This window comes from Macrosteles quadrilineatus, unplaced genomic scaffold (genome assembly GCF_028750875.1).
Source record: "Macrosteles quadrilineatus isolate MER2022 unplaced genomic scaffold, UCM_ALF_1.0 Scaffold_8__2_contigs__length_117827958, whole genome shotgun sequence".
Lineage (NCBI taxonomy): Eukaryota > Metazoa > Arthropoda > Insecta > Hemiptera > Cicadellidae > Macrosteles > Macrosteles quadrilineatus.
This window is the reverse complement of record NW_026542601.1, coordinates 70,037,558-70,051,617: the sequence shown is the minus strand read 5'-3', so window position 1 is coordinate 70,051,617 and position 14,060 is coordinate 70,037,558. Positions and strand designations below refer to the sequence as shown.

Below are 14,060 nucleotides of genomic sequence, written 5' to 3'. Positions count from 1 at the left end.
TAAAGGGAAATTCGCTAAAAGAGTGTCATGTTTAATGCTTTAAAACTTGGACACATTTTTTTTTAATTTTTTAAGTATTAAAAGGTATATTTTACAATTACCTTGGCTTCGCACAATAATTACCTCCGAAATTAATTCAAATATTTTTTATTTTTTTTATTTCCTTCAATGCCCCTATATTATACAGGGTAATTGCTGTTTAATTTTGAAGATTTCAATTGCATGACACCGAGTTTCAGCTGTTACCGTTCCACACATGGGGTGAAATTTGTTAAATGATTAATGATTCTGATCCCTAGAAGAAAAAGAAAATATTGGATTAGTATAAGATATATTGATTTTCAGAAACCTATGTTGGTCTGTACGTATTTATAAGTTGTAGTACCGGTACTTAAAGACAACTGATTAAATAATTTTAAAAAGTAAAGTGAAAATAAAGTTAACTCTTAAAAGATTCTATAAAATGTTATGGTTCTTCAGTCATTGAGATGTAAAATGATCTTACAAAACTACATTTTTGCAATGGTACAATGCAGAAACTTACACCATAGTCTACTATTGATACCATTGATATATGAAGATTAAATTTTATTCATCTTCAATAATTGTTCATCTTTTGTTGTTGTCGACGGTAACAAGTTCTGCAGTGGCCGTTGCCAACCTCAAAACCTAAATTCCCCGTGATTCCCTGCCTATCTAGCCGCACTGTGACTTAGTCCCGACTATACTTGCTCTATGACCATTACAACTTAGGCGCAAGCTCCCAAGCCTGGTATTTGAACCGGGTACTAAAGTTAGAAGTTAGGCGCGTCTAACACTAGGCGCCTACTAGCTGGGCTCGAGCTCCCAAACTTCCCCTATATTATTGCAAAAAAATGTTATACAAAAAGAAAATTGTTAACACATTACTTGTTGCATCTTAGCTCTTGGAATATTCCTGAGTCGAGCGTATAACTCAAGGTGTTCTCTTGGAGTGAGGAGAGGGTCGAGAGCATCAAACTGAGGACAATAACCGAGGAGAGACCTGACAGTATCCAACTCCGAGGCAACATCGTGACCTTGTACTGAGGCCGATCCTCTGGTCATGGCAGTAGCTCCAGTTAACATCTGTAAAACACATCAAAATGAATACAATAACCGAGGAGAGACCTGACAGTATCCAGCTCCTAGGCAACATCATGAACCTGTACTGAGGCCGATCCTCTGGTCATGGCAGTAGCTCCAGTTAACATCTGTAAAACACATCAAAATGAGTACAATAACCGAGGAGAGACCTGACAGTATCCAGCTCCGAGGCAACATCATGACCTTGTACTGAGGCCGATCCTCTGGTCATGGCAGTAGCTCCAGTTAACATCTGTAAAACACAACAAAATGAGTACAATAACCGAGGAGAGACCTGAAAGTATCCAGCTCCGAGGCAACATCATGACCTTGTACTGAGGCCGATCCTCTGGTCATGGCAGTAGCACCAGTTAACATCTGTAAAACACAACAATATGAGTACAATAACCGAGGAGAGACCTGAAAGTATCCAGCTCCGAGGCAACATCATGACCTTGTACTGAGGCCGATCCTCTGGTCATGGCAGTAGCTCCAGTTAACATCTGTAAAACACAACAAAATGAGTACAATAACCGAGGAGAGACCTGAAAGTATCCAGCTCCGAGGCAACATCATGACCTTGTACTGAGGCCGATCCTCTGGTCATGGCAGTAGCACCAGTTAACATCTGTAAAACACAACAATATGAGTACAATAACCGAGGAGAGACCTGAAAGTATCCAGCTCCGAGGCAACATCATGGCCTTGTACTGAGGCCGATCCTCTGGTCATGGCAGTAGCTCCAGTTAACATCTGTAAAACACATCAAAATGAGTACAATAACCTAACAATAATTTTATTTTGATCATTTAATGATTTCTGGAAGTACTATATAGAGTAGTAGAGAATAAGTAGGTGTCCAAGCAACTACAGTTACCTCCCAATCATCTGAGCCCCGGTTATCCAAGACCCCAGGTTATCCGAGTTAGGTGTAGGCTGAAATATTTGTTTTTATTTTTGACCCAAATTCCAAATCATTATACTTAACATGAATTTTAATTGAAAACAATACTAATATAGTTATGTTTTATGCTAGATATACTGTTCGCTTTGATTAAAAGTATTCTTTATACAAATACAGTATTACATTATTAAAGTCGTCTTGCTATAGACTAACTTTAAAATAAAAGTGACCTCCATTTTATCCGAGATTCCCGGTATCCGTGGCAGCCTCGGTCCCGTATACCTCGGATAATCAGGAGTGTTGTGTTTGAAAATTACTTAGTAAAAAGTCATAAATAAAAAGCAAAGAAAATGAAAGTTACTCAATAACACATATCAAAACTAAGAAAAATAGGTAAATCCCTTTTCCGTGGATGACGCTGCTTCCAATAAATATGGTGACCCCCGGATGAGCCTGCCCCTCCAACTGCTAAATTTGTACATACAATAGTAAAGATTTTGAGCTTAACTATTTACTTTTCACGACACAGCATATTTGTGTGTACCCTCACAGAAGCTTGCAATCACCATCACCACGTAAAAAGAAATTGAACTGCACGAGATCAATAAAAATAATAAATGCTAAAGAATTATTTTTTCATATTAGTTTTTCTTTTATCATTATATTATTTAAAATCTACGTTTAATTACCTTATTAATATTAACTTTAGGGTCCATTTGGCCTATTATAGTCTTTAGCATAACTTGTATTATAACAGTATTCATTGAAAGCTGTTTTTTTCTCATACTTAAGAGAAAAATAAAAGTTAAGGACAAAAAATTAAGAGGTATAAAATTTATAGTATTTTTGTGCCGATTACGAATTTGACAAATATATAGATAAAACTTCACAAATTGAGTACTTATAACAAAAAAATAAGTTAACCTTAGTCCTGTCCTCCCCCATACCTAAAAATTGCTAATATTTATTCCTCGAGTTAGTATTCTAGTTGTGGATTAAATATATTTGGGTCTGAAACCTGGTTGAATTAAACTTAATTCAAGGATTATATAACCTGTGACTCCAAAGCCCATGAAAGTAAGTCCAGGACTAGTTAAGATGTAAAAAAAAATAAAAATTAGATTTTAGTCCGAGAATAGCATTAGTCCCAAGCTCCAAACCCTGCCCTTAGTCTTACTCAGTAACAGGGATGAATTCCTCCTGCATTTATACTCAGCTAATAAAAGCAGATTGGATTCTTATCAAAGTAAAAGTAAAATGAAGGGAATAAAAGCTTACAAACAAATTAGTGTAGATTATAAATTGATAAATAGGAGTAAAAACTGTTTACTCATTTATGCAGCACTATTGAAAACATTTATACTTTTAGTTTAGTTATTTAACATGGAAATACAGGATAAACATAAATATCACTTTTTTAACCACAAGCATAATCATAGAATTTTTTTGATTTAAGCCAACTCAGTCTTCTGTATGAAAGAAAACAGTTAACGTACTTTGAAAGTGGATGTTTTGCCGGCACCGTTGAGACCTAGTAGACCAAAACATTCGCCCGGCCGCACTCCAAAGCACACCTGGTTCACTGCAGGCTTCACACTTCCACTAGTTTTGTAAACCTGCAAAGGGAACACTTTTATCCATGATGAATACACAATTTTACGGTTATCACAATCAAGATTATAGAAATCAATTACAACAAATTTACTATTAAATCGAAACAATTTCAAACAACAGGCAAATAACAGAAGACTTACATTCTCTTTTTTAAATTAAGGTAGTTTTTATTATTAGGCTCTAATATTAGCTGTGACCACCCACCTTGGCTAAGTCCTTGACCAGCAGGATATCTTGTCTCGTGTCTCCAGAACGTATCCTGTTTCTCTCAGTAGCTACATCCTCCTCATCCTGCGGCGCTGGTAGCTTCATGTTCTGCACAAAGTTAGACGATTTTGAAAACGGTTGCTGTCTGGCAACTTACAATTTAAGAGATTATCTAGTTAAAGTAGTTTTTTAATGGATATTTATCTGATATTGAAGTCTATGGTAACATGAATGATGGTTTGTACAAATTGAATTCATAATTTATCACTACTGTACCATCAATTTAATATTTTTTTTAATAATTATTGATGGCAAGAAGTGATTACACCTGGACCTTTAATACTAAGTGTGATCTTATCTACCTGTTAACAAAAAATTATCAAAAGTTTTTGACTCAATTTAAACATTCGCTTTTATTGTATTTTATTTTACAGTTATTTTTTTTTGTGTCTTTCCATTTGTAACTAACTTGTATGTAACTTTGCTTCATTTAAACAGGTTTTATATTAACATTTAAGTTTTAAATATTTACACCTTAAGACAGTATTGCTCCCATTTTCAGTATCTTAAGCAAACCATACAAACACAATAATATTTCATTCATCTGACCCAACACATTTGGTATACCATATTTCATTGACTTTGTTCAAATACTTGGGCTTAAATACATTAAGTTTATTTGTAACCTTAAAATAACATTACCGTTAATAAGTATTAATTATTTTAAGGTTAAAATTTGCTTAACTATTTAAAGGTTTAAACATATTATAAAAAGTAATAACAATACAACAATAAAAAATGTTGACTTACTTTCTCCCTAAAAATTGAGAAAAGCGTTTTGTAGAGTTTAAATTCCACTACTAAAGTGATGAAGAAGAACAAAATACCAGTGAGGAACATACACAGTAGTGGCTGACCGAGGAAACCCCAGGCAAAGATGCTGGGACTGAGAACTATATCTGTAAAGTGTAAACCACAACCTTTAATTGTTTAAAAATAAGATTTTAAACAAACAGATTCTATATATCTTATGTCTAATATAGTAATAAAGAAATTCAAAATTGAATATTAAAAAAAATTTCAAATGAAATATTTTGAAAAATTGCTAAGCACTTCTAGGCAGTGGCAGATACAGCTTTAGATCGAGGGGGGTGATATTAGAGGTGAGGTTGCCCCTCCACACCAATTTTTGTACGCAGCGAGCGTGAACAACCTCTGCTTGACGTTCGACGTTCCCTGAATAGATGACAAGGAATTTAGTGCGACTGATTTTACGCAATGTGTATGCACTATTAAATGCAGTAAAATAAACGGTATCAGCAATTTGACACATACTTTCCTCCATTAGCTTGTCAACAACCTTTTTCATTAGTAAGCGGTGGGAGTAACTATGATATTTTATACGAAAAACCACAAAGTTCCAATAACTTTTAAACTGTAATTTTTACAGCAATGGGAGGTTGAACTTTTTCTAGAATTATAAGGACCATAACATACTATTTTGAATCAATACCAGTTTTTTTAAAATCCGATTTCCGTTATTAATGGATTTTTATGTGAAAATAACATAAGATACAATAACTGATATTCTACTAAAAATCCCACTTTATTACCCTTCCTGTAGCAGCAAACCAAGGTACTTGTTAAACCGTAATGTTATTCAAGTAGATTTAATTGAAAATCCAATCAGGCAAATGGAATTTCGCTTAGTCTGCAGGTTTGCTGTGGCGGGGGTACTTATTTAACATATTATCATAGTCGGATCCAGAGGGGCTGAAGCCCCCCTTTTTGAGAAAATACTGTATATGTAAATAATATTTACATTATTTTAATTTACTTCTTTAATGCATAATTATGTAAAATATCACAAACCAACTTGTAGACATGGCAAGGTTTAAATTTTATTCAGTGTTATTCTTCCAGATTGCTACAAAATGCAGGTTTACAGCCAACAGCTGCTTATAGTTGGTTGTAGCACCGCATGATTAATTAAAACAGCCCCGCCCCCCTCCTGCTCTTCTACTCATGCTTGTGGTGATGATTGGCATTGGCAGTGTTAAACTCACTAAAATGGAGACAAATTTATGAAAGTTTGTATAATTTATGTGAAATTTTTTTAACCTTTAACGCATAAGCCTTAACCAAAAAGCAGATATTTATAGGCAGGTCTTCTAATGAGAGTCTAATAATAAAATATTATTGAATAATTTAATATAGTTTTGTGAATGTTCTAACTGACCAAAGGCAGCCAGGGAGTCCTTGGCAATCTGACTGCTGGCTAGTTTAAGAAGTCCTGAACCCAAGCAGTAGTGGGGGAACACAAGGAACAACACTTTCAACACATCTGAGACCTCCTTCAGTTCCTGAAAACAAGGATGAAACCGTTATACAAGTTGAATCTTGTACGGTGTCCACTACAGGTGTACCCTCTTAACCCAACTCGCATTAACCGATAATCGGACTATCCGCTCTCACTTGTGAAATATTCCTGTTTATTTTAACCGACCTTGTTTTGAGAGTAGCTCGGTTTGACAGCCACTTTCTATGAATATCGGTATTTCCGCTCCCACACTCAGTGATGTGAACCATACCCAAAAATCTATAGGATGTTACTGTAATCAGAATCAGAATACTTTGTTCTTGAACATAGAGTACAGAATAGGCGTCAAACATTACAGAGATTTAAATATAAAACAGCATAAAGTTGTTGGGCTTTGAGGCACTGTCGGTAGTGATGGTTATTACTATGAGGGATGTTATAGTTCTCACTGGAACATCGGTGATGTTCTCCAGTTTATGAACTCCTCAACTGTGTAGAATGATGTCAAAATATTTATATTTAATTGTGCCTGTATTTTATATATATTTTTTTGTACTAGGTCTTATTATATTGATTGACTAGCAGAATACCCGTCGTTCGTACGGTGTTGGCATATAAGTACAAAATGATCATTGCAGTGATGGGAGAGGAGACGGTTTAAGAAAATTTGGTCTTTTAATTTATACGGTATCCTATAGTGTAGCACACATATACCATAGCCCTAATGCTCTACCACTGCACTCTACCAATGAAAAAAGTAAAGTTTTCATTGTGTACCACAACTTTTTGTTGCTAGTTGGTTCAAATTAGGCGTTGTCATAAATGCAAAAAACATAATAGGGCTGCACCCTGTTGGTAAGCCTTATAACGTTTTAATGCTATGTAATATCATAGAACCAACTTGTGCAGTTGAAACGGCTGACAAAATTCTTGAATTCCTTTAAATATGAATACTCATAAGGTTAACATGAGAAACTCCAGAGCCACTGTACTGGGGCGGAGCCCGGAACGATTTTTTAGGTAAGAGTGTCTAGGGCCTATATGTTAATCGGGAATGTCAGCTATCATCATACCAAACTTCAACCTTGTCGGTTTAGTATTTTTTGCGTTTACTTGTCACAAACATCCATTCATCCATCCATACATCCAAACTTTCTTACTTATTAAATTAGTAGGATAAGTAAACTGTTGTAATATTGCTTGTTTATGGAAATATTTTTTAAAAAATTGGCAATTTTTAAAATTTTATACAAAGCTAATAATATTTTCCTAAAAATCACACTTTGTTCCCCTCCCTGTAGCAGCAAACCTAGGTACTCGTTAAACCTAATGTTATTGAATTAGATTTAATTGAAACTAAAATCACACAAATGGACATTTGCTTTGGCTGCAGGTTTGCTGCGGCGAGGGTATTATGGAATTGTAATTGATTTAGAAAGAAGACTTTGTGGTGATACATGATCAACTCTAATTTATATAAGATAATAAATAAATCAATCCCGTTGGTCACAATTAGTTGCGCCGGTCGCTTGTTATTTGAATGGCGCTACTGCAACCAGCGCTACTATTCGTATTTGCTAGCAGCTATACTCGTGCCTTGCAACAGGGTCAGTATGCAAAAGAGACAATGTTGGTTCTCTGAAAATTACAAACGGTTTCACTCCTACGGTTTAATTTAGAAGCGAAATTTAACTCTATTACTTAACTTTATAACAGTATGTTTTTGTTAACTCATACTGTGAATACTTATTTAGGCTACCAAGGATACAAAACCAATGATAGATTTTAAGGCACCTATAATAAAAGAACGTGTTTAATGGTTTGCACTGTAAACGAAAACCTATCACAATAGTTCCAAACCTGTTAGTAGGGTAATTTTCTAACATATTTTAGTGAAATTATAATCAGGCAAATGGGAATTTAATCAGTCTATAGGTTTGCTGCGGCAGGGGGATTATATTACTGTTTACAAACAAATAAATCAAAAGAATATACCTCATAACTCAGGATAAGGCAATATAGAATATTAATTATTTCCTATATCCATGAATGATTTCTTTTACAATTAATTATTATAAAAATAAATAAATAATAGGTGGCGTTCGCAGATGCATCCACAAAATTGAGCGGAGTCATCAAGGGTTCATATTATATTGTTTTTGTCATACTGCAGTAAAAACAGTCGTTTTTAATGCATGCGTTGCGGGGCTAAAGTAGCATTTTTACTCTTTAATATTATAACAGACTCAGTATAGTTAGATCATAAACAAATGAAGTAACTAAAAGAACCCTATACTAATGAAATTACATTACCATGGTTTGACAGCTCCTTTAGGTAATGTTAAATAATGTTTACATTCGGGTTAATGACATCATTATTTTAAATTTATAATCCTTACCCTCTCTGTTCTAAATGAACCAGCTGTGTGGAATTGTGAAATCAAAATTAATTTGACAGTTAGATCTGCTTGTTTACATTTTTAAACTTTGTAGGTTTCTTCTTTGTTACCATGGATACCATCAATCAAAATTTACTTTTAAATCTCTCACCTCAAATTTTTGAAAGCCCATGGGGCAGAGCCCTAGGACAATATCGAAGCGGGAATAGTTCTATATGTATCCTCGGAGCTGTAGCTTCATTTGTGTGCAATTTTAGCCCAGTCGGTTCAGTAGTTTTTGAGATTATCTCATACAAACACACAGACACCACCTCTTCTTTATAATAGTATATAAGAATAGTATAGTAGAAGATAGAAGATTACATGTAAGTATTCATTTGCTGTATTAATAACAGCATTATGTATTTTGTCTTTGTGACGATTGTTAATGCATTGTGAAATGTCTACAACAATAAGTTGATTTGATTTGATTTGCTTTTAACAGTTTTAACTCTATTCTGATTTAAAAGTTTTCATTCCTTATAAACTAAGCTTGAAATGGATATGTCATACTACAATAGTATTACAAAAACAAAAATTTAAAAACATATTCCTTTTAGATAATAGTTATACAGTCAAAACTCAAACCTGTTTTATATATTAGCATAATGTCAAATTGCATAAAATGTCAAAGGTAATACAATTCCAAGCAACTTTTTAGTTTAAACTTGAAATCCACATCTCTTTTTGTTTTCAAGTTTTAGTTATAGAGGTTTTAGAAATAACCAGGTTCTACTGGTTGGCATGAGTTTGAATTTTTAGTTACCTCATCATCAAAGACGCTGAGTACAAAGGTGGTGACAGTTGTGATGATGCCTATGAACATGTTACAACACGCCAGAGCAACAAATGACGAGCTTGGAACATCGAAATAGAAGCTGAATGGATACATTAGAGCTGTACAAGACCACCTGTAAGACAAGTGTTACTTCAACCCAACTTGCTATTTACTAACAACAGTGTTTAGTGGATAAACGGAAAGTAGGAGTCAGGACTCCACTGAAATTTTACATAAAATATTAGTGTTATCATCTAAGTATGGTTTTTGTGCTAATGTGCATGAAATAAAAATGAAAAAATGTAACAGTTTAAAAAACATTTTCAATTTCAAATCTAATGTAATTTTGATTACAATAAAAATTTGCCCATGATTTTCTCAGTTCAAATTTAATTTCAGTTGAAAGTTGAAGAGTTGAAAGTTGCAGAGGTTAAAAGTAAACTTGATGATAATGAAAAAAACAGATTTTTCTTAATTTATTAACTTAATACAATAACTAATGATTATTACTCTTATCTAAGAAAATAAGCTTAGAGTTGCTAAAAACTAAAATATTACCCATACAACAGCAACAGCGCAACTAATCCTGGGAAGTTGGTGGGTGAAATGTAAGATTTTTCGTCAAAGGCAAGAAATACAAACACACACAATGCAGCTGCAAGCAAGTAGCAGGCCTGAAACCAAGAGAAACAAATGATATCAGCAAACTGACACATACTTTCTCCCATTAGCTTGTCATCAACCCTCATAATGGGTAACTATGGTAGTGTATTTCTAAAGATAAAATCACAAAAATTGCAATAACTTTCAAACAGAAAATTTGATATAATTGCTTGTTGTGCCATTTTATTTAGTGTTTAAAGGTCCTCTAAATTTAAATCAAAATCGTTCAAGCTGTTTTTGTAAAAATCATATTTTTCTGGATTTGTATTTGAAAATTTAGGTTTCAAATAAATGTAAAAAACACCAGGGATCCATGTACATTCTACATGTACCCAAATAGTAAATTTAATAAAAATCGGTCCAGAGGTGTAGTCTGTAGCTCTCTTTATACTATACTAGTGCACCTGTTGCTTAAATTCGAGCAACTGCAAAATATTAAAGGTGTTTTTTTTTTTTTACGAATAACAGTCACAATTTCCGTTGACTTAAAAGAGTCAACTCAAAGATAATGTAATCAATCACTCCACTCCAGTTATCGAAACTGAAAACGAACTCACTCTGAAAACGAACACTCTTGTGTGTATCATGTGTTTACTATAAACAGCTGTAATTAATACAAATTATTCGTCTGTTTAAGTAAACAAAATCTTTTCTTCATAAGAAATACATTGGGATTTTGATGGCCTGTGGGGCAAAGCCCGAAGACTTTTATTACAGGAATTTGTGAAAGGGGGCGTCTACACAAAAAAATACTTAATTTTGACACCTTGTTTGTAAAAATCCGTCAGTTATTAACGGAGGAGTAGTGTTTCGTAGAAATCACCTTCACGTATTATACAGGGTGAGTTTTAATTGTCCCCCCCCCCAACTTTTTTCTACATTTTTTTTAATATCAATCCCAGACCACTTCCAAACATTGTTGGGTAGTAAGTACTTCATTTTGACAAGGTGGTCATTTCCGGCCGCCATCTTGGATCCGCCATATTGGATGCAAATTTTTTTTTTCAAATGTAAAGGTGGGGTTGTGACCCATTATTTCAAATTAGATTTTTACCCTGATTACAATGCCACAAACCGTTTTTAAAAATCTTGATTCATTCAAAAATTAGGAGGGCTTTTTAAAACTTGATTTTCAGCCCATTTTAACATTGTGCATTTACAAACTAAGACCATAATCTCAAAATAGTGCTAGATAAAGGTAAGTATACACTACCAGTCATTGTCAACATATTTTCTCTTTGTTAAGACTGATGATTTTTTTGGCCGCCATCTTGGATCCGCCATTTTGAAATGTGATATATTATTTTAAATATGAAGGGTGTGTTGTGACCCATCATTTCGAACTACTTTTTTAAGCTTAACTCAATGCCGCAATCATTTTTTTGTTATCAAGTTTTATTTATGAGATATTGCATTTTTTTGGTTAAAAATGTGAATATTTCAAAATCAAAATATGAAAATGAAAAACGGATCATAGAATTGAGTTCAACTTAAAAAAGTAATCCGAAATGATGGGTCACAACACCCCCTTCATATTTAGAATAATTTATCATATTTCAAAATGGCGGATCCAAGATGGCGGCCGAAAAAAATACATCAGTCATAACCAAGTGAAAATAAGTCGACAATGACTGGTACTGTATATTTATCTTTATCTGGCACTATTTTAAGATTATGGTCCTTAGTTTGTAAATGCACAATGTTAAAATGGGCTAAAAATAAAGTTTTAAAAGCCCTCATAACTTTTGAATGAATCAAGATTTTTTGAAACGGTTTGTGGCATTGTAATCAGGGTAAAAATCTAATTTGAAATAATGGGTCACAACCCCACCTTTACATTTGAAAAAAAAAAATTTGCATCCAATATGGCGGATCCAAGATGGCGGCCGGAAATGACCACCTTGTCAAAATGAAGTACTTACTACCCAACAATGTTTGGAAGTGGTCTGGGATTTATATTTAAAACAATGTAGAAAAAAGTTGGGGGGGGGGACATTTAAAACTCACCCTGTATATAAGGATTGTATGTTTCTGTGTTTCTTGTCTTGTTGCCTTTAAGAGTATCAAATAATAATAACTGCTCCCTTAAAAAGTTTCTTTATTACTAATTTTGATTAAAAAAAAGGTTAGGCTTCTTGGTTACAAAATCACAATAGCTTGCTTTTAAATACAACTTGAACAACAGAAGTACAGTAACTAAATTAATGTGAACAATTTCTTCTAAGATACTATTGAACGGGCAAAGTTGATTTCCACTCTAGACTAGACTCAGAAGAACTCCCATTATCTTCAAAAACAAGTAAAAAAGGTGAAACAGAATCAGCGCCTTCTTTATCAAGTGTAGAACAAGTGAAATTATACTATGTTCTCGACCATTACTTTATTTTAAATTATCTTACTAATATTATAATCTCTATATACAAATGTGAAATTCCGATCAACGCACAGGCCAAACCATAGCACCTAGAAGCACGAGATTTTGCATACATATTCCTCTCATAGTGTAGGCAGACAATAAGAAGCGATTTTACAAAATTCCCAATGAGCCCCGCCCCACAGAAGGTCAAAGTTAGCATGGAGTTTGTATAGGAAGAATAATTTGTTTTGAGCTTTTGTTTACATTTGTCTGCAATTTATTTAATCATCAGCTGTTAGAATAAAAATTAAGTTTACTAAGGTTATTTCAGACCATATAAACATCATAGTTGTGTGTCAGTGAAATTAAACTAATTTATTGTGGCATTTTAGTTTTATCAACTTCTAATATGTGTGATTAGTGTTGGCGAAAGTAGAATTGAACTTAGTTTTTTTATTGCATTTTACCTTTTTAAGTGAGAACTTGTGATATATAGTTCTGTTAACATTTTTTGTAGTTGTTTAAACTGTTTCATAGTATGGAGGTTTTATGGCAAGTTCGTTCCATACAATAGGCCTATCATTCACATCAGAGGAGATGAAGCGTGTTTATTTACTTCACTCTCATTTATAATTTTCACTTCATTTATATCACCGTACACACATGCACACACTAACTGTGCGCGAAGCAATTGTTAAAAATGTTAGGAACTGGGATTACTTCTCATTTATATTCTACGACAGTGACGGGAATAATTACCTCAATTCTAGGGAATACTTCTATTAATGTCTAAGCCGGTTACCTTTGGTGGGTTGTGTGAGCTGGTTGTAGCTTCACAACTATTCAAATTTGTTTTTGAGGTTTATCGGAATAGTGAATTATATGTCAAGTTTGGTGATGAACGTAATCCCGTGAAAAGACTCAGATTCACACAATCCCTGTCTAGCGGGCACTTGGACGTTTAAGAGCCACAAAAAGAGCCCGTTTCTCCCAATCGTCAGCCGATTCCGGAATCTCAACAAACTACTAAGGCGTAAACGAAGTAGCAGGTGCACAGACACACAAAGAAAAATCAGCACAGGTGAAGAACGCAAGCAAAAGGTATGAACAAACTCATCCTGAAATCAATTTGCCAAAGATTCAATGGATGGTGAAACATCTATCAACAATGACATATAATCCGAAAACAGACTATGAAGGAGATAGCTCGGTGGTTCAAATGTAAGTACTGCGAAGCCTTAAAATGGAAAGAAGAAACAACAGGCATGTACTGTAATCAATGGTGGTGTTAGCTGAAATCAAGTGCAGCTACTACCTTTGCAGCACCTACCTGAACCTTTATGCAGTCTGGTCATGGGCAACCACCCTGAGAATACACACTTTATGGACAGGGTGAGACATTATAATAGGTAGCTGCTTTAATATGACATCAATTGGAGCAAAACAGGTTGTAGCTGAATTGTTGACTGAAGGCTGCTTGAACTTAAACACTAATTTATTAAAAATATCAACCAATCTGAAAGTTTCCGCAGCGAAGCATGGGTATTCCGCTAGTGCATTTATATTTTTGAGATAATGTATTCCTTTTATTTATTTTGTTAACCATGTATGGTCAACAATGTTTATAAAATAATATTCAGTTATAATCTACACCCTAACATTCTGTATTCCTCTTT

The 14,060-nt window shown here is 34.0% G+C and overlaps 1 protein-coding gene across 3 annotated transcripts in view; it reads right to left on the bottom strand.

Moving 5' to 3' along the window:
• The window catches only part of LOC128999487 (phospholipid-transporting ATPase ABCA1-like), a 124,816-nt gene that overhangs the window by 12,650 nt on the left and 98,106 nt on the right, over positions 1-14,060 (bottom strand). For all 3 annotated transcript variants that reach the window (XM_054426039.1, XM_054426041.1, XM_054426042.1), the window contains 7 exons: positions 9,924-10,039; positions 9,354-9,498; positions 6,069-6,192; positions 4,640-4,788; positions 3,827-3,937; positions 3,505-3,624; positions 910-1,107 (listed from right to left, as the gene is read on the bottom strand). In XM_054426039.1, the coding sequence (XP_054282014.1) occupies positions 910-1,107; positions 3,505-3,624; positions 3,827-3,937; positions 4,640-4,788; positions 6,069-6,192; positions 9,354-9,498; positions 9,924-10,039 (963 nt within the window). The remainder of the gene's footprint in view (positions 1-909; positions 1,108-3,504; positions 3,625-3,826; positions 3,938-4,639; positions 4,789-6,068; positions 6,193-9,353; positions 9,499-9,923; positions 10,040-14,060) is intronic.